The 17,627-nt window shown below is 34.7% G+C and overlaps 2 protein-coding genes across 4 annotated transcripts; both read left to right on the forward strand.

Annotated features, from left to right (window-relative positions):
* Nucleotides 1–13,077, forward strand: LOC120338408 (organic cation transporter protein-like). Of its 3 annotated transcripts, none has more exons than XM_039406401.2 (14): nt 1–18; nt 3,132–3,292; nt 3,361–3,477; nt 3,909–4,032; nt 4,303–4,406; nt 5,520–5,674; nt 6,107–6,276; nt 6,526–6,660; nt 8,123–8,217; nt 8,517–8,651; nt 9,210–9,307; nt 9,764–9,872; nt 10,299–10,508; nt 10,606–13,077. In XM_039406401.2, the coding sequence occupies exons 2-14, from the start codon at nt 3,147–3,149 to the stop codon at nt 10,697–10,699; spliced, it is 1,692 nt and encodes a 563-aa protein (XP_039262335.2). In that variant the 5' UTR covers nt 1–18; nt 3,132–3,146; the 3' UTR covers nt 10,700–13,077. The 3 variants fall into 3 exon arrangements, with proteins under 3 accessions (XP_039262335.2, XP_039262334.2, XP_077973571.1); XM_039406400.2 differs by lacking the exon at nt 1–18 and adding an exon at nt 2,581–2,713; XM_078117445.1 differs by lacking the exon at nt 1–18 and having other exon boundaries at nt 2,897–3,292.
* A 595-nt stretch (nt 13,078–13,672) lies between these two features.
* Nucleotides 13,673–17,283, forward strand: LOC144428189 (organic cation transporter protein-like). Its single transcript, XM_078117073.1, has 6 exons — nt 13,673–14,525; nt 14,825–14,959; nt 15,512–15,609; nt 16,066–16,174; nt 16,601–16,810; nt 16,908–17,283. Exons 2-6 carry the CDS (start codon nt 14,829–14,831, stop codon nt 16,999–17,001), a joined length of 642 nt encoding a protein of 213 aa, XP_077973199.1. The 5' UTR covers nt 13,673–14,525; nt 14,825–14,828; the 3' UTR covers nt 17,002–17,283.
* Nucleotides 17,284–17,627: the final 344 nt, after the last annotated feature.

A 17,627-nucleotide genomic window follows, 5' to 3' on the forward strand; every position in this document is an offset into this window, starting at 1 on the left:
ACATATCATGTCGACCAAGTAAGTGATGCCATTTTTACTACTATAAAATCTTTCGCGGGATTCGTATCACAAGTTTGCAAGAATCCAACAACAATATCAGAAAGCAAGTAAAATCCTGTAAAATCTGGGGTCAAGGCAAGTTTTCCTTGGAAAATCACCTTCGTTAGGTGTGGAGTAATAAGCGCTTGAAAACTTCATCATTTTCATTGCAGAATTGTTTCAGTAAGCTAGTATTTAGCAAACAGACTTTAATTTGATTTCCTGCGGTCATGAATATCGGCAAAGAAGCAATAAGAGCTGCTTAAATTCGTGAGCAATAAATGTTTACGATGAATTACATAGTATGTCATAGTGTATCGTGAGCATATTTGATCTTGCTTCTAGGAAAGTAATGAAGACATGGTAACGGCCAATCGTATCAGGGTCGTAGTGACTCGTTTCCTTTCTATAAAAAGTAATTTCTTGAAGAAAATCTCTATTCAAATTTGACAAACCATGCGAAAAAAATCACATCAATACCTGGTACATATGCGTACGAACAATTATTTTTGAAAATAAACATTACAAAGAACAAGCGGAGAACTAGGATTAGTGATGCCCATTTAGAAAAGGTTCTAATCTTGGTTTCGTCCAGTGCGTCACCAGAAGTCAAAAAGCTATGAAGCGTAATGCAACAACGAGTGTCACATTAATTAAATGTCATTTGTAATTTTTTTGCCTAATTGGACGACTTGAGTTCACAGCCATTTGCGCACGCGACATAGTAAGTTCACGGCTAGAACTATATGCAATTACGGGGACGCACTGTAGTCAAGGTTTTCTATTTTTCATATTGACTGGTAAGATTTAACGGCCCAGATTTAACGGAAGGTGGTGGACTGGAAATCCAGTTCACAACCAAGGCGCACATTGACCAACCTTCACGTTTGTATTATGGTAATGACCGCCAAAGGAGGAGGAAAAATATACTTCTAAAATGGTTCAACAGCTACCTCCGGAACCATTAAGCAAAAAATATGAGATACGACGTATGTTTTTGAGCGCACGTTGCTGTAGCATGGTTAGAATTGTGTTTTTCTGAGTTTTCATTATGACGTCACGGACTTGAAAGATTCGAGTCCCTGGCTCATTAACCGGATTCGCCGAATCTCTGCAATGCTGGTCTCGTTCCATCCCTAGTAATTAGTGCTTTACTCAATTGTTGGTTGTCTTAGATGAACCCCTTCTAATTAGTGGTATCCCAAGGGCATTACACTGTAATGTCATTGTAGTCTACAGGTCGTCTAATACTCTAATTGTCGCGTTTTTATTACCTAAGCTTGGTTTTTAATATGAATGTTCGAATAAGATTAAAATAATATTAAGAATTATCCAACTGTGAACTAAAACTAGTTGAATTAACCAAATATGCAATGAGTTTAGTCAAGTTCTCATAGTAGCATTGAGCGTGAAAGAAGAGCAACATTGTTCATGGTAACGGTGAGGGTGTTAGTAGAATGTAATGGATATGATTAGAAGTTATTAGTATCGCAGTACCTCAGTAGTGCATTGATACGGACGATTCGCCTATTTCAGTGAATTGTACAGAAACTACCCTTTCAAACGAGACTTAATGGACAATCGAGAACAGAACTGGGCAATTATTTTCGCTATGGGGCCACTTTGCAAATTCGAAATGCAGTGGCGTGTCAGACTAAGTAAAGTCAATCTATATTGCATAATATGATACAGTTGATATACAGTCTCGCTCAAAACACTATTTAGGTATAATTTGAAAAGAGGATGTGAATGTGGAAAATCTTTTATTTTTTGGAGTGCTGTGACATACAAAGATGAGATATAAACGATTTGCCTATTGCATTCTACCAGCCTATTCTAACGAGCCATGGCCCATGAGTGGCATTCTGGATCGAGACCAAATTGGACTTATCCATGAATAAAGTTGCGTAGTCCAGCGGTTCACAAAGGCGGCGCCGCGATTTGCCAAGTGCATCCCAACAATTAACAGAATTGTGTCACAGATACTAATATACGATTAAATATTGTAAATGTTGTTTACGGTCTGTATGTAGTGTCTGCCTTTATTGTTGCGTACATGTTATGCAACAATAGAGATAGACAATACTCGCTGCAATTTTGCGAGCTGCAGTTTATCTATCTGCTGAACCGAGTTTAGCGAACATGGCTGATTTTATTAGTATTTCAAAGGAAAATCAGGCCGAGTTGAAGAAAAAGAGTTGACCTCTTGGCTTTCAAAAATTAATCTTATTTTCGTGTAATTGCACCTTGAGTTTTTTCCCTGATAATTCGACGCCGCACGATTGCTGACGTTTTTTGAATAAACCATTTCGCCTTACTGTCTGTTATTTGTAGATTATTGTTAGTTAGTTATTTTGAGGCGGAGCGCGAGACTTGTACAAAGTTCTAGAAAGGGGGCGCGGCTCAAAAAGTTGAGAACCACTGGTCAAGAGTAATGTGGGAAGTATCACAGCGTAAAAAAATTAAATAAAATTTACGGCCATTTCACAAAACTTTTTTTTTTAATTTTGGTCGCTTGATAAAAAGGTTGGAAACCACTGGTTTAGAATACCAAACTTGCAACGCAAACACTATTTTCTTTTGTAAATATATTCTGTGACACAATTGCAGGTGGTGGGCAATGTCTTCGATGTACCATGACGTTCTGTCTGCTCACTAAGACAATCATATGAATGTATGTATACCAACATACATTGTCTGAATTGCAAGCATGTATATAAATATCAAAATATAAAACCCAGACTACTCTCTTCAAATTTATCGCGTGGTCTCTCATTCAAAGAAGAAATAACAAAGTATTACGAGATCAAACTTATTGCGCGCTCAAGTAACAATTCCCAAGACAGGCGTGGTACATCACAGAAAAATCCTGTATGTTACAGCGCTGAATCGAAATATTATAGAAATGACAATTTCAGGTTGTTTTGAATCTAGAGACCGTGTAGTTAACAATGTGGGAACATACAATTAGCAAGTTAGGACCCCGCTATGACCCTGGGTCAAGGTGAACGGCTGATATTCACCGCTCGGAAGGGTGGAATTTAACGATATTCAACAGCAGCAGATTGACAGAGTTACCTTTACTATTGCAGTGACTATATATCGAAATGCTTGACTTCGATGTAATATTGGATCATGTCGGAAATTTTGGAAGATATCAAGCAGTTTTGTGCATCATGATTTATTATTTGATTTGTTCAACTTCAATGCATATGTTTGCTCCAGTATTTTATGCCTATTCAACACCGCACAGGTAAGTATAATGTTTTATAATGCTTATATATACTGTACAGCAGATAATATTCGTATCTGTTATTTCAGATGTCGTTTCCCCCAAATCGATGATCCCCACACATTTTCTGATTTGAATGAAAATGACATTCTTAATCTGACAACACCTTTTGACGAAAAATCTTCGGAATATGACACATGTCACAGGTAAAGTAAAAAGAATGCGATGGACTTCTTAGCACTGGCACATTACATGCTATGCGTAGAAGTACTCACAAACTGGTGCTTGATTCCAGAGATTTACACCCCTGTATGTATTTTTCCACAAATTCGTAAATGGTTGTGGTATTTTTCCACAAATGGTAAAAAAACGATTTCCTTACTAATTAATTTAGAACAAATAAGAATATTTCAGTGACGAAATTAAAAGTGTCCAACTGCGCTTTTTTTAAAATGAAAAATCGGGATTTGATAACTAGGCTATATACTACTCAAACACAACAGTAACGCACAACTATGTATAAGCTATATCATTTCAAGTCTCTCTCATACTTGTGGAGGTCATTAACTCTTCTTAGTTTAATTTTCATTTTGTTGTTAATTGTTTATCACAACTCACAAGACTATTTATTTCTTAGATACTCATACAATCTTTCTCAATGCCATTCAGTCATACAATGTATAATTAAAAATAACACGGAACGTTGTCTTGATGGACATGTATTTGATCGATTCGATTTTGTTGAAACTACAGTATCGGAGGTAATTAGCCTAACTGAATTTTGTGAATATCCGAATACGATTGTGAAAACGAAATTTTATGTTGGAAGTAGCCCCATATCGATACCATGTAAATCCAAGAAGATGGTGCTAAAACTTGCAATTAAATATATGAATTTATTTCGTCTGAAGTTAGTCACGTGGATATTAATGTGTATTGTGGTGAATAAAACTTTATTAAACAAACCAATTTCTTATATTTTTAAAATCTGCAAATTCGAATTTCCTATCACGGATCATTCCTATTCTCAGTGGCATTTGATATGCGATCGCGATTATTTAAATACATTGGAGAGCTCGCTATATTTCGTGGGGATGATGATTGGAGGACTTGTCGTTGGGTTTCTAGCGGACAGGTGAGATTTATTTACATATATTTGTGGATATCGATTATCAAACACGTTTTTAATTAACTGTGCTACTATTACTAGAACACACTTGTCACGTACCATGATTTGCTAGGTCAAATTAAAGACATAGTGTCATAGTCAATCAATCAACTTTTTATATTAGCCACGCCACAACCATTGAGTATGCACTTGTTGTGATATTCAATACTCCTGTCTATAAAACATTGTGAAGAGAGTACTGTACCTTATAAAATTATTAGTGAAATGAAAAAATCACAAATTGTCAATTTCATTCGTTGGTCATTTCTCGTATAAGCAATATGGAATTATTTGTAAGATATAATTCATTTTTTTCCATTGAGTTTTGTTTGGAGGCCTCATTGCCGTACGTAGAGTGTAAATTGAATGAAGTTTGTAGTTTCAACTAGATGTTACTAGAGGTTTCGGGAGCTGGTCTTGGAGTCTAGATAGGGTATCCTCAATCTGGAAGAAAGTCATTGTCAAACTTTTCAAAACCAGGAGTAAGAGTGTAGTGCAGCCCCTCCGATTTACATTGTGCGTAGTAATGTTTTTGCCACCATGTCATTTCGCCACTAAGCTTACTGGCATCATTGTAAAATGTAAATGAGTATGCTGCACTTAAAATGTAAAATCAGGCGTTTAGTCTCCTTGTAGATATTCTATTCATTGTTTATTGTAGTAAACGGCTTCAAAATCAAGCTATTTTGTTAGTAGTTCACAAATGTTGAGAAAGAAAAAAAATTCAGAACATAAATGGCAAATATTGCCACACTCAAAATTTTTATGAGCAAACTTACGTTTAACTCTTGATCCGTCAAGGTTTTAGATATCACAATGCTCTGTCTCTATGCCCATCATCGATATTATCGCTGAAAGTTTTGAGATAAGGTAGAACTCGTGCAATTATATAATATTGTGGGGGGTGGGGAATGAGTTTTATTGTGAATTGAGTGACAAACAAAATTAGAGGAATGAATCAATGGGTAGAAATTGATGCATATCAGCGGATATCTGCATGCTGATGAAATTTCGACGAATTGCATAGAATGTCACTTTCGATATCCATAACATTATCAGCAATGTAACAAATTTCGACAGATTCGGACGAAAGCCTGTTTTGCTATTATGTTGCATGGGTATCATGATTTTCGGAACAATTTCTTCAGTTGTTCCTTGGTTTCCTCTATTTGTCGTGACTCGATTTCTTGTTGGGATTTGTACGAATGGACAAGATTTCGTTGCTCAAGTGTATGGTGAGTGAGTATAAAATATTTTGCATGTGAAAGAGGCAATATAGAGCCAAAAGTGTATCATTAACACTAAGTACATCGTTGCAAACACCTAATAACTAAAATAAAAAATAAAATAACTAAATATATTTTTTTTATCAGTATAAACACATCGTTGTATCTGGCCGCGATTTGAGCCAATTTAAAAATATCGAAGTTGTACAAAATTCTGACACTAAGGGAATGGGAAAAAAATCAGAATATATATTATTATAGCAAAATACTAGAGCTTTTCATGAAGACCAATTAATCAAAAACTCATATACTAAGACAAAATATACAAATAGATTACATACTGAAGGGTGATTTCAATGCATTCACATCTACCAAAGCGAACTCCATATTACTCAAATACCGTTGTTCTTTATTATTTTAACGCATCTTAAAATATTTCAGTCATGGAAGTCACAGGCCGTAAACATACCACAGCGTCACTCATGGGCCAAGCTGCATTCGGAATTGGAATTATGATCAATTCTTTCTTTGCGTATTTTATTAGAGAATGGAGATACTTTTATTTAGCATTATCATTATTTCCAGCGCCATTTCTTATCTTCTGCTATTTTGTGAGTATTTTTGTAACATTTGTTTATATTTTCAAACCCAATCGCAACTTTTACATATATATATTTATATATATATATACTCAAATATATCTAATCTATTTTGTCAACTATTGCTAGCTATACTGTATTGAAAAGATAGCGTTTGGTTTAGAATGCAAATTTCAAGCCCAACGGTATCCTTTTAAAACCAGTATCATAAGTTAGGATAACAACCAATATTAATCTTCTGTCCGCAATACATCTTACCAGATTCCGGAGTCGCCACGTTGGCATATTTCAAAATCCCAAGACGAAATTGGTAAAAAAATGGCGATCAATTTTGCTAAACGCAACGGTAAAGAAATAACTGAAGCTGTTTGGAATAAAGCGGAAATGCCAATCGAAGTAAGTTTTGAAAAAATACTCTATTTCAAAAATGTGCGTTATTGTCCATTGGCAGATTACTGATTTGACCAATCTAACCTGATTCATTTTGAGAATGGGAAAGGCATATCGGTTTACGCGGTGTTATGTGTAGTCTGGTGAGTGACTGTAAAACGCTTAAAATCAAGCTATTATGTTAACAGTTCACAATGGTTATAACATCAAATTAGGTTGCATTTTTAACATCATACTGAATGTTTCGCATAATATCATTGGCCGATATCCGATTTATCGACTGCTGTTAATAAATTGCCGATACAATCCTGGCCTAATTTTATAAACTTCTATTCATGAAATAAGAATATAATGCATTAATACATTCGTGCCGGTTAAGTAAAAGAGAAACCGATGCAACTGTTTTAGTTTAATTGTACTTCCTTTAAATGAAATATGTATAAATTTTGGCAAGTATTCTTTTTATTGATTTTTTGAAGTGTAACCTGCCGAACGATAGTCAGAATTTTGGCTTACTCAATTATTGCAACCAGTATAGCAAAGTTGCTATCGCGCTGCAACGATATGTCACCCTTGATTGATTTTGAACTAGGAAAGTTTTGGTAAACCACAATGTTCTTCGTTTGCAAAATTTGCTGATGTTGAACATCTTCGAGCATTCAAGCTCATTTAGGGGTTAATTGAATGCGATATGATCGTTGGTCCATTAGTTCTAAGCTATGTTTGTGTACATCTAAAAAGCCCTAAACATCATGCGGTAAAAAACATCCATCTTAAGTGTTTCCATAACGAATTCTATTCAAAAATCTGTTAAAAATTGAACAGTTAAATTGAATAATAGTCGGGATTGAGCTTCAGTGACCGTGGATATTGACGATACTTTAAGTTTTGTCAACTTTTCTCTGCCTGCGCTAAGTCAATGGTCAAATTTCTGCCAGCTCAAAATATTTTGAATGATCAAAAGGTTATATTTGAACAATGTGTTTGTTGTATTATTTCGCGAGAATCTTGAGGTTTCAATTTTGCTTTATTGATCACAATAGAGAAACAACGAGCCTAAGCTAATGCATATTTTCATGTTTGAAAAACATTTGTCACCTGACATCATTCACCACGACTTATCCTGTCTACAGACTTGACTTTCTTATATGTGACGTGTTATTGATTACCTAGCCTATGCTATAGGTATTCTTCTGTTTGTTTGTCTGTCTGTTAGATACACGTGATATCTCACGAGGTGGAATCTGTACCAAATTTTGCATATGCATTCATCATATCTGGGACCAGAAGCCTATTGATTTGGATGAATTATGTCGTATAATTAGCGAGTTATTATTTAATTGGTGATGTGCCACGCGGTGTCGCTATTGAGTCAAGGCGAAGGATACATGTCGCTAGATCGATAAATCGGCGGTCTCCGATCGCTATCTAGTTGTTTTATTGTTGATTGTTGCTCGGTTATTTTCAGGAAATAGGAGAGACATTTACTGAGAAATACTCAGCGCTTGACTTATTCAAAGGAAGAAGAATTCGATTTGTCACTATTTGTGTAAATATTTGTTGGTGCGTAATTTTATTTTTATTTTTATCATCTCGTGAATTATGACTTATTCAAATTTTTGAATTATTGAATATTATTGTATAAATTTCCTTAGTTTTTTTCTGTTTGTATGTTAGATGATATTGAAGATAAGCCATAAAATTACTAATTCCTTGGAATTAAAATAAAAAATAAAAAAAAGATGTTGCAACAATAACAAAGGATTTATATGCCCGTTGGCAAATAAACAAAATTTAATTATCTACTGTATTCGCCAGTAATGCCGTGTAAGTTTATTCCAATGTAATAATAAAATTATCAGGTTTATGACATGGTTAACATCGATTGGCCTCTCTTTAAACGTAGGAAATGTTGCAGGAGATATATATTTCAACAATGCTTTGAACGGAATCATATCTTTGGTTTGCTCGATTTTACTCATCTTCGTGGTTGACAGGTATGAGGTTTTATGAAATAAGCTCTTGTGCGCCAACTTTAAACGTGGCGAGTGGTGTTACGTTTTAACAAGAAAGTAGTAATAGACTATAAAAACAAATGAAAGCAAGAGTATTAGTAATATTACCGTTGTGCGCTAAAGCTATTCATGTTTGTTGGGCATGGGTTGGCTAAAATTGAACCTACATCTCCACTGTCAAAATCTCAAATCTTATTTCGAGATATCAAATCAACGCTGAAAGAGTGTAGAAGCAATTTCAAGTAATATTCTTTTACTTAGAGATAAATTTAACAAAACATTTCACATGCCACGAAAAATATCACTTGGGTCAAATGGCTCATTGCGCGGACGATATATTTCACCTCGACTGTGTAGAATGTAGATGCTGCAAATGACATCTGTGGGTTGTGGGTATGATACTGCCTCAAAGTTACGCAATTTTTTATTAAAAATTCAATGATGACGCTCATTATATATAAACATCCTAATCGCATGTGCGATATATATATATATATATAACACGTTGTATTAATGAGCAAAATATAATAAAATTTTCAGAATAAGTCGACGTTACCTACTAGGAGGTTCAATGTTGTTGACGGCATCTTCTGGATTGGGAAATTTTTTTGTCATATATTTTGGTAATCACATATCAGGTAATTTATATGTCAAATAAATAATTCATATCTTTTTACTGTACTCTATGTAGGATGTCCAACCAATCCCTTGACAACCCCTTCCATATTCCGATTTTCTAACTAGTGTGTCTTCCCATGTACGTGCACCGGTGCTAAAATTTCGCTAAGTTACTGAAATCCTTCAAATGTACGTTTGCAGATTATAATTGTCTTTGAGTATCACACATTTCATACTCATTTATCTGATTTTTGAGCCTCTGATGATTCATATATATATATATGAAACTTTTTTATCGTTGCCAAAGTGTCTTGGTAAATTATCAGGATCAGAGAAACATATATAAAGCACGCTTGCACGTCCATATTTTTGGTTCGAATATGGCATAAATTTCAATATCTAAATCCTTTTTAGAACCATAGATTTAAGAATAGTAAATGTAATGAATTCTGTAAACTTGTATTGTCATTTTTTAGCTTTGGAAACTGTTAGCAGAGTGTTGACATTTGTAGCATATATTGGAAGTTGGATTGTTGTTGTCGTTCTTTTTATGTACACGGCAGAACTTTATCCTACTGTAGTAAGGTACCATCTATTTTTGCAATATATATATGCATTTATTCATTATTAATCGTGATATTGTCTACGTCCTACTTCGCCCCATTTAATCCTATTTTTGGCATTCGTTGGCGATGAAAGTATGTTAAAGTTTATTATAAAATTCTGCACAAAATCACGGACATAACACAGACGCTTTCATGCGTAGAGCTTTTATACTAACAAGAGTTTGCAGTTTTCCTTCGATGACCGCATGGTCGTATCGCTTCCTCCATTCTATATCGAATAACGCGTTTTTGTAGCTTTATTCATTTATTGTTGTTATGCCTGTTTTGTTCTGGTTGGCAAAATTCAAATCTCTCTCTTTCTCTCTCGCCGTATGTGGTGTATTCATCCACGCAGCCGCAGTTTAAATGTATTTCGGATGTGGTTAATTTGGCCTTCATTTTACAGAAGCAACGGACTTGGTGTGTCAACTGTAGCAGCCAGCTTGGGAAGCATTCTTGCGCCCATAGTCATTTCAACATCTCATTTATGGTTACCAAGCTTAATGTTTGGGTTGTTATCAATTATTGCTGGCGCGTTGTTTTTTCGACTACCAGAAACAATCAATAGGCCAATGACAGAAACTCTCGAAGAAGCCGATCACTTTTATGCCGGAAGGTTTGCTGTGTGCTACATTTTTCGCAAATACACTATCACCAACAACAGTAGGCCTACAATGATTTAAATGATAAAACAATTTCCTTTTTTGTTTCAGGAGTACACTGCGACAAAAGCAAAGTAATTTGTTTTCTCACAGTGTTTTATCGGTAGTCTCGGATTCTGAATTGACAACAACACAATCGAGCTAACTGAGGATACCATGTAATGGTCTTGCATACTCAAGGCAAAACTCCACAACATTTTTTTCACTTGCGCAATATCACTGCTACTTTTCAACCTACATAATGTTATATTTTCCTTTGATTTACATGAGCTAGCAATTCTTTGTTAATCCCTTCAAGACACATGTGCGAAGTTTGCGATCTTAAAAATGATGACAAAAATATATGCTAGTATTCATGGGAGATTTCTGGTGAATTTATTTGGCCGTTTTCAAGATTATTAGTTATCTATAATAAATTGAGTTTCAATGTATGGATTGTTTACCTAATATTATCGACAGACGACACAAATAATGATTTATTTACCTTATTTATTTGATTTTCGACGTCTATGAAACCATGTTTTTAGTTTGAGCAGGAGGTAATTCTTCTCAGGGGTCTCTTCTCTCCATAGTCACCCCCATCCATTTTATTTTCAAAATATAATGACCGCGAATCATTTCTTCTGGATGTTCAATAAACACTAAAAATTCAATTTACTTCCTAATCGTTAGTTACTTACAATCTGACCTATAGTTTCGGAGAGACAATGTGCTGATTGCCAGGATCGATAGTGGTCAAAAACAACGATTTTTCTAGAATTGCAATAGTTTTCAATATTTTGATGACTTCATCAAGTCATCGCTTACCGCAAATCTGAAATTAGTTTGAATATCATTACTGAATATTATTGCTACTACTACTGCGCGAGTACTTTTGCGAATCCATCACAGTAATATTAACTTTTTCGTGCTTCCGTACGTGAATGATGTGTTCAAATTTTAGTATTGCAACATATTTGATATTTACAACATATTTACAAATTGATAAAAATAATCATTAGCAAGAACAACAACAACATAATAACAAAACAATTCATATGTACATTTTGTGTCCAACAAGCGATCAATGCTCTAGCTAGATCTTGGATATGGACACGAAAGTCAAAATGAAGTAGTACCGGTATGCAATCTTTCACAGAGGACTACCGGTACCTCAGTCTTCACCACTGCGCCTGACCACCAGCTAGCAACGAAGGCAGACGCGGAACCGCCACAGGGTGCGCAATTTTTATATTTGATAACGTCATCGCACACACAAAACTAATCTTATAGAGTCCACAAAATATAGCCTTCTAGCGACAAATTCAATGTTTAACCACTGGTAATTTCAAAGCAATTGGTCCAGTAGATAATTAAAATAGCTATTTTTTTCTCAAGAAGTAAAGAATGATTAATAAGAGTAACAAAATGATCCATACCGGTATGTACATTTCGTGTACCACAAGGGAACTCCAATACATTGACACGAAAATCAAAACGAAGGGGCGCACTATTGCCGTTCGTTACTAATTACCATCCAAATCAACCAAACTTCGGAAAAATTTTCTCAAAATATCAATATATACTAGACAATAACGAAAGATTGAAAAACATCTTCCCTGCACCCCCCAGAATTGCCTACAGAAAGTGCCCGACATTACGAGATAAACTGGTTAGGGCCAAGCTGAAACCGGAATCACCAAGAGAAGTAGAAACAGGCTTTTTTAAATGCAACAGGAAATCATGCACTACCTGCAAATATTCAAAAGAAACCTAAACAAGCACTAGCAGCATCACAGGGATTCAATTAAGCAGCAATCCAAGAATTTCCCTGAAATTCGGAAAACGTCATATATCTAAGAACCTGTAAGAAGTGCGGTAAGCAATATATCGGCGAAACAGGCAGACATTTAAAGTACAGAATTACAGAACACATCAGAAGCATTAACCAAAAGAACAAAGATCTCGCAGTCGGCAAACATTTCAGTCAATTAGGCCATTCTATCAACGACTTTTTGGTAATCGGACTAGAAAAACTGTATCGAGATTAAGCATACCGACAAACAAAAGAACCTTATTTTATCAACAAATTCAAAACATTGGAACCTCTAGGAATGAATTTGAGAGATGGTTAAACTCCTGATTTATGTTAATTTGAACATTATATTCCGTTATGCGCTTATACTTGATTTTTATTCAACTTTTAAGTCATTATCTGACATTGTAGCCTTGACACTTACATGAACTCAACCAACGCCGCAGACGGAGTTACGGGAAAACAGCACGAAATTGTTTGCTTTACTTTTCAATTATTACTCACTACACTGTGGGATACTTATTGAGTACAATCCAAATCTAGCTTCCCTATTGTTCTGGCTCTCTCCCAATCTTAGTTATTTTTCTCTATCGGAAACAGACCAAACATTTGATACCATTATTTATGTGCATGCAATTGCGTTTCTTGTCATAGTTGTAAAATGCTTGTCTGAAGAAGTCTGACCTCGGTCAGACGAAACGTTACAGAAATATATTTGTGTAAGTGTGCAGCAAGACTCTTGAATTGAATAGAATAGGTATTTTCACTCTTGCTATAGCATCCTTGCGTTATACGCATACGGATCCATCTGCGCAAAGGCATAGAGCAAGGAAAGGTAGTTAGTTTCACGTAACCCCGACTGTTAGTTAAATAAACAATATGTAATTAAAATACGACAACTAAGTTCAGAAATTCTATTAGTCTTCAGGATTGGCTGTGGTATGCAGATTTAGTTAGTTTATGACACTTCAAGATGGAAATTTTTCTAGAAATTTCATTTTTTTATAAAAAAAGTTCAAAATCCAATTCAAAATAAAACGAATAGTATCGTGTGATGTATATATACATATATAATCAAGGATGTCAAAAAAGAATATTAAAACTTCATTTACTATGTTCACACCATAGCTTGAACATAATATAAAAGAATATGAGTGGTCAAATTTAATTATTATATTATTCCAAACACTCTCTGAAACCTATTCCAAAGTTTTGGTAAACCACAATGTTCTTCGTTTGCAAAATTTGCTGATGTTGAACATCTTCGAGCATTCAAGCTCATTTAGGGGTTAATTGAATGCGATATGATCGTTGGTCCATTAGTTCTAAGCTATGTTTGTGTACATCTAAAAAGCCCTAAACATCATGCGGTAAAAAACATCCATCTTAAGTGTTTCCATAACGAATTCTATTCAAAAATCTGTTAAAAATTGAACAGTTAAATTGAATAATAGTCGGGATTAAGCTTCAGTGACCGTGGATATTGACGATACTTTAAGTTTTGTCAACTTTTCTCTGCCTGCGCTAAGTCAATGGTCAAATTTCTGCCAGCTCAAAATATTTTGAATGATCAAAAGGTTATATTTGAACAATGTGTTTGTTGTATTATTTCGCGAGAATCTTGAGGTGTCAATTTTGCTTTATTGATCACAATAGAGAAACAACGAGCCTAAGCTAATGCATATTTTCATGTTTGAAAAACATTTGTCACCTGACATCATTCACCACGACTTATCCTGTCTACAGACTTGACTTTCTTATATGTGACGTGTTATTGATTACCTAGCCTATGCTATAGGTATTCTTCTGTTTGTTTGTCTGTCTGTTAGATACACGTGATATCTCACGAGGTGGAATCTGTACCAAATTTTGCATATGCATTCATCATATCTGGGACCAGAAGCCTATTGATTTGGATGAATTATGTCGTATAATTAGCGAGTTATTATTTAATTGGTGATGTGCCACGCGGTGTCGCTATTGAGTCAAGGCGAAGGATACATGTCGCTAGATCGATAAATCGGCGGTCTCCGATCGCTATCTAGTTGTTTTATTGTTGATTGTTGCTCGGTTATTTTCAGGAAATAGGAGAGACATTTACTGAGAAATACTCAGCGCTTGACTTATTCAAAGGAAGAAGAATTCGATTTGTCACTATTTGTGTAAATATTTGTTGGTGCGTAATTTTATTTTTATTTTTATCATCTCGTGAATTATGACTTATTCAAATTTTTGAATTATTGAATATTATTGTATAAATTTCCTTAGTTTTTTTCTGTTTGTATGTTAGATGATATTGAAGATAAGCCATAAAATTACTAATTCCTTGGAATTAAAATAAAAAATAAAAAAAAGATGTTGCAACAATAACAAAGGATTTATATGCCCGTTGGCAAATAAACAAAATTTAATTATCTACTGTATTCGCCAGTAATGCCGTGTAAGTTTATTCCAATGTAATAATAAAATTATCAGGTTTATGACATGGTTAACATCGATTGGCCTCTCTTTAAACGTAGGAAATGTTGCAGGAGATATATATTTCAACAATGCTTTGAACGGAATCATATCTTTGGTTTGCTCGATTTTACTCATCTTCGTGGTTGACAGGTATGAGGTTTTATGAAATAAGCTCTTGTGCGCCAACTTTAAACGTGGCGAGTGGTGTTACGTTTTAACAAGAAAGTAGTAATAGACTATAAAAACAAATGAAAGCAAGAGTATTAGTAATATTACCGTTGTGCGCTAAAGCTATTCATGTTTGTTGGGCATGGGTTGGCTAAAATTGAACCTACATCTCCACTGTCAAAATCTCAAATCTTATTTCGAGATATCAAATCAACGCTGAAAGAGTGTAGAAGCAATTTCAAGTAATATTCTTTTACTTAGAGATAAATTTAACAAAACATTTCACATGCCACGAAAAATATCACTTGGGTCAAATGGCTCATTGCGCGGACGATATATTTCACCTCGACTGTGTAGAATGTAGATGCTGCAAATGACATCTGTGGGTTGTGGGTATGATACTGCCTCAAAGTTACGCAATTTTTTATTAAAAATTCAATGATGACGCTCATTATATATAAACATCCTAATCGCATGTGCGATATATATATATAACACGTTGTATTAATGAGCAAAATATAATAAAATTTTCAGAATAAGTCGACGTTACCTACTAGGAGGTTCAATGTTGTTGACGGCATCTTCTGGATTGGGAAATTTTTTTGTCATATATTTTGGTAATCACATATCAGGTAATTTATATGTCAAATAAATAATTCATATCTTTTTACTGTACTCTATGTAGGATGTCCAACCAATCCCTTGACAACTCCTTCCATATTCCGATTTTCTAACTAGTGTGTCTTCCCATGTACGTGCACCGGTGCTAAAATTTCGCTAAGTTACTGAAATCCTTCAAATGTACGTTTGCAGATTATAATTGTCTTTGAGTATCACACATTTCATACTCATTTATCTGAATTTTGAGCCTCTGATGATTCATATATATATATATGAAACTTTTTTATCGTTGCCAAAGTGTCTTGGTAAATTATCAGGATCAGAGAAACATATATAAAGCACGCTTGCACGTCCATATTTTTGGTTCGAATATGGCATAAATTTCAATATCTAAATCCTTTTTAGAACCATAGATTTAAGAATAGTAAATGTAATGAATTCTGTAAACTTGTATTGTCATTTTTTAGCTTTGGAAACTGTTAGCAGAGTGTTGACATTTGTAGCATATATTGGAAGTTGGATTGTTGTTGTCGTTCTTTTTATGTACACGGCAGAACTTTATCCTACTGTAGTAAGGTACCATCTATTTTTGCAATATATATATGCATTTATTCATTATTAATCGTGATATTGTCTACGTCCTACTTCGCCCCATTTAATCCTATTTTTGGCATTCGTTGGCGATGAAAGTATGTTAAAGTTTATTATAAAATTCTGCACAAAATCACGGACATAACACAGACGCTTTCATGCGTAGAGCTTTTATACTAACAAGAGTTTGCAGTTTTCCTTCGATGACCGCATGGTCGTATCGCTTCCTCCATTCTATATCGAATAACGCGTTTTTGTAGCTTTATTCATTTATTGTTGTTATGCCTGTTTTGTTCTGGTTGGCAAAATTCAAATCTCTCTCTTTCTCTCTCGCCGTATGTGGTGTATTCATCCACGCAGCCGCAGTTTAAATGTATTTCGGATGTGGTTAATTTGGCCTTCATTTTACAGAAGCAACGGACTTGGTGTGTCAACTGTAGCAGCCAGCTTGGGAAGCATTCTTGCGCCCATAGTCATTTCAACATCTCATTTATGGTTACCAAGCTTAATGTTTGGGTTGTTATCAATTATTGCTGGCGCGTTGTTTTTTCGACTACCAGAAACAATCAATAGGCCAATGACAGAAACTCTCGAAGAAGCCGATCACTTTTATGCCGGAAGGTTTGCTGTGTGCTACATTTTTCGCAAATACACTATCACCAACAACAGTAGGCCTACAATGATTTAAATGATAAAACAATTTCCTTTTTTGTTTCAGGAGTACACTGCGACAAAAGCAAAGTAATTTGTTTTCTCACAGTGTTTTATCGGTAGTCTCGGATTCTGAATTGACAACAACACAATCGAGCTAACTGAGGATACCATGTAATGGTCTTGCATACTCAAGGCAAAACTCCACAACATTTTTTTCACTTGCGCAATATCACTGCTACTTTTCAACCTACATAATGTTATATTTTCCTTTGATTTACATGAGCTAGCAATTCTTTGTTAATCCCTTCAAGACACATGTGCGAAGTTTGCGATCTTAAAAATGATGACAAAAATATATGCTAGTATTCATGGGAGATTTCTGGTGAATTTATTTGGCCGTTTTCAAGATTATTAGTTATCTATAATAAATTGAGTTTCAATGTATGGATTGTTTACCTAATATTATCGACAGACGACACAAATAATGATTTATTTACCTTATTTATTTGATTTTCGACGTCTATGAAACCATGTTTTTAGTTTGAGCAGGAGGTAATTCTTCTCAGGGGTCTCTTCTCTCCATAGTCACCCCCATCCATTTTATTTTCAAAATATAATGACCGCGAATCATTTCTTCTGGATGTTCAATAAACACTAAAAATTCAATTTACTTCCTAATCGTTAGTTACTTACAATCTGACCTATAGTTTCGGAGAGACAATGTGCTGATTGCCAGGATCGATAGTGGTCAAAAACAACGATTTTTCTAGAATTGCAATAGTTT

The sequence above is a fragment of the Styela clava genome, chromosome 10, assembly GCF_964204865.1.
Source record: "Styela clava chromosome 10, kaStyClav1.hap1.2, whole genome shotgun sequence".
Lineage (NCBI taxonomy): Eukaryota > Metazoa > Chordata > Ascidiacea > Stolidobranchia > Styelidae > Styela > Styela clava.

Bases quoted from the DNA above. Each gene is read 5' to 3' on its own strand.
- LOC120338408 (XM_039406401.2), top strand. From the start codon at position 3,147: ATGCTTGACTTCGATGTAATATTGGATCATGTCGGAAATTTTGGAAGA. The intron at 4,033-4,302 runs GTAATTAGCCTA...TCCTATTCTCAG, and splicing joins TTGAAACTACAGTATCGGAG to TGGCATTTGATATGCGATCG. The intron at 6,661-8,122 runs GTAAGTTTTGAA...GGTTATTTTCAG, and splicing joins AAGCGGAAATGCCAATCGAA to GAAATAGGAGAGACATTTAC.
- LOC144428189 (XM_078117073.1), top strand. From the start codon at position 14,829: ATGACATGGTTAACATCGATTGGCCTCTCTTTAAACGTAGGAAATGTT. The intron at 15,610-16,065 runs GTAATTTATATG...GTCATTTTTTAG, and splicing joins TTTTGGTAATCACATATCAG to CTTTGGAAACTGTTAGCAGA. The intron at 16,811-16,907 runs GTTTGCTGTGTG...TTTTTGTTTCAG, and splicing joins GATCACTTTTATGCCGGAAG to GAGTACACTGCGACAAAAGC.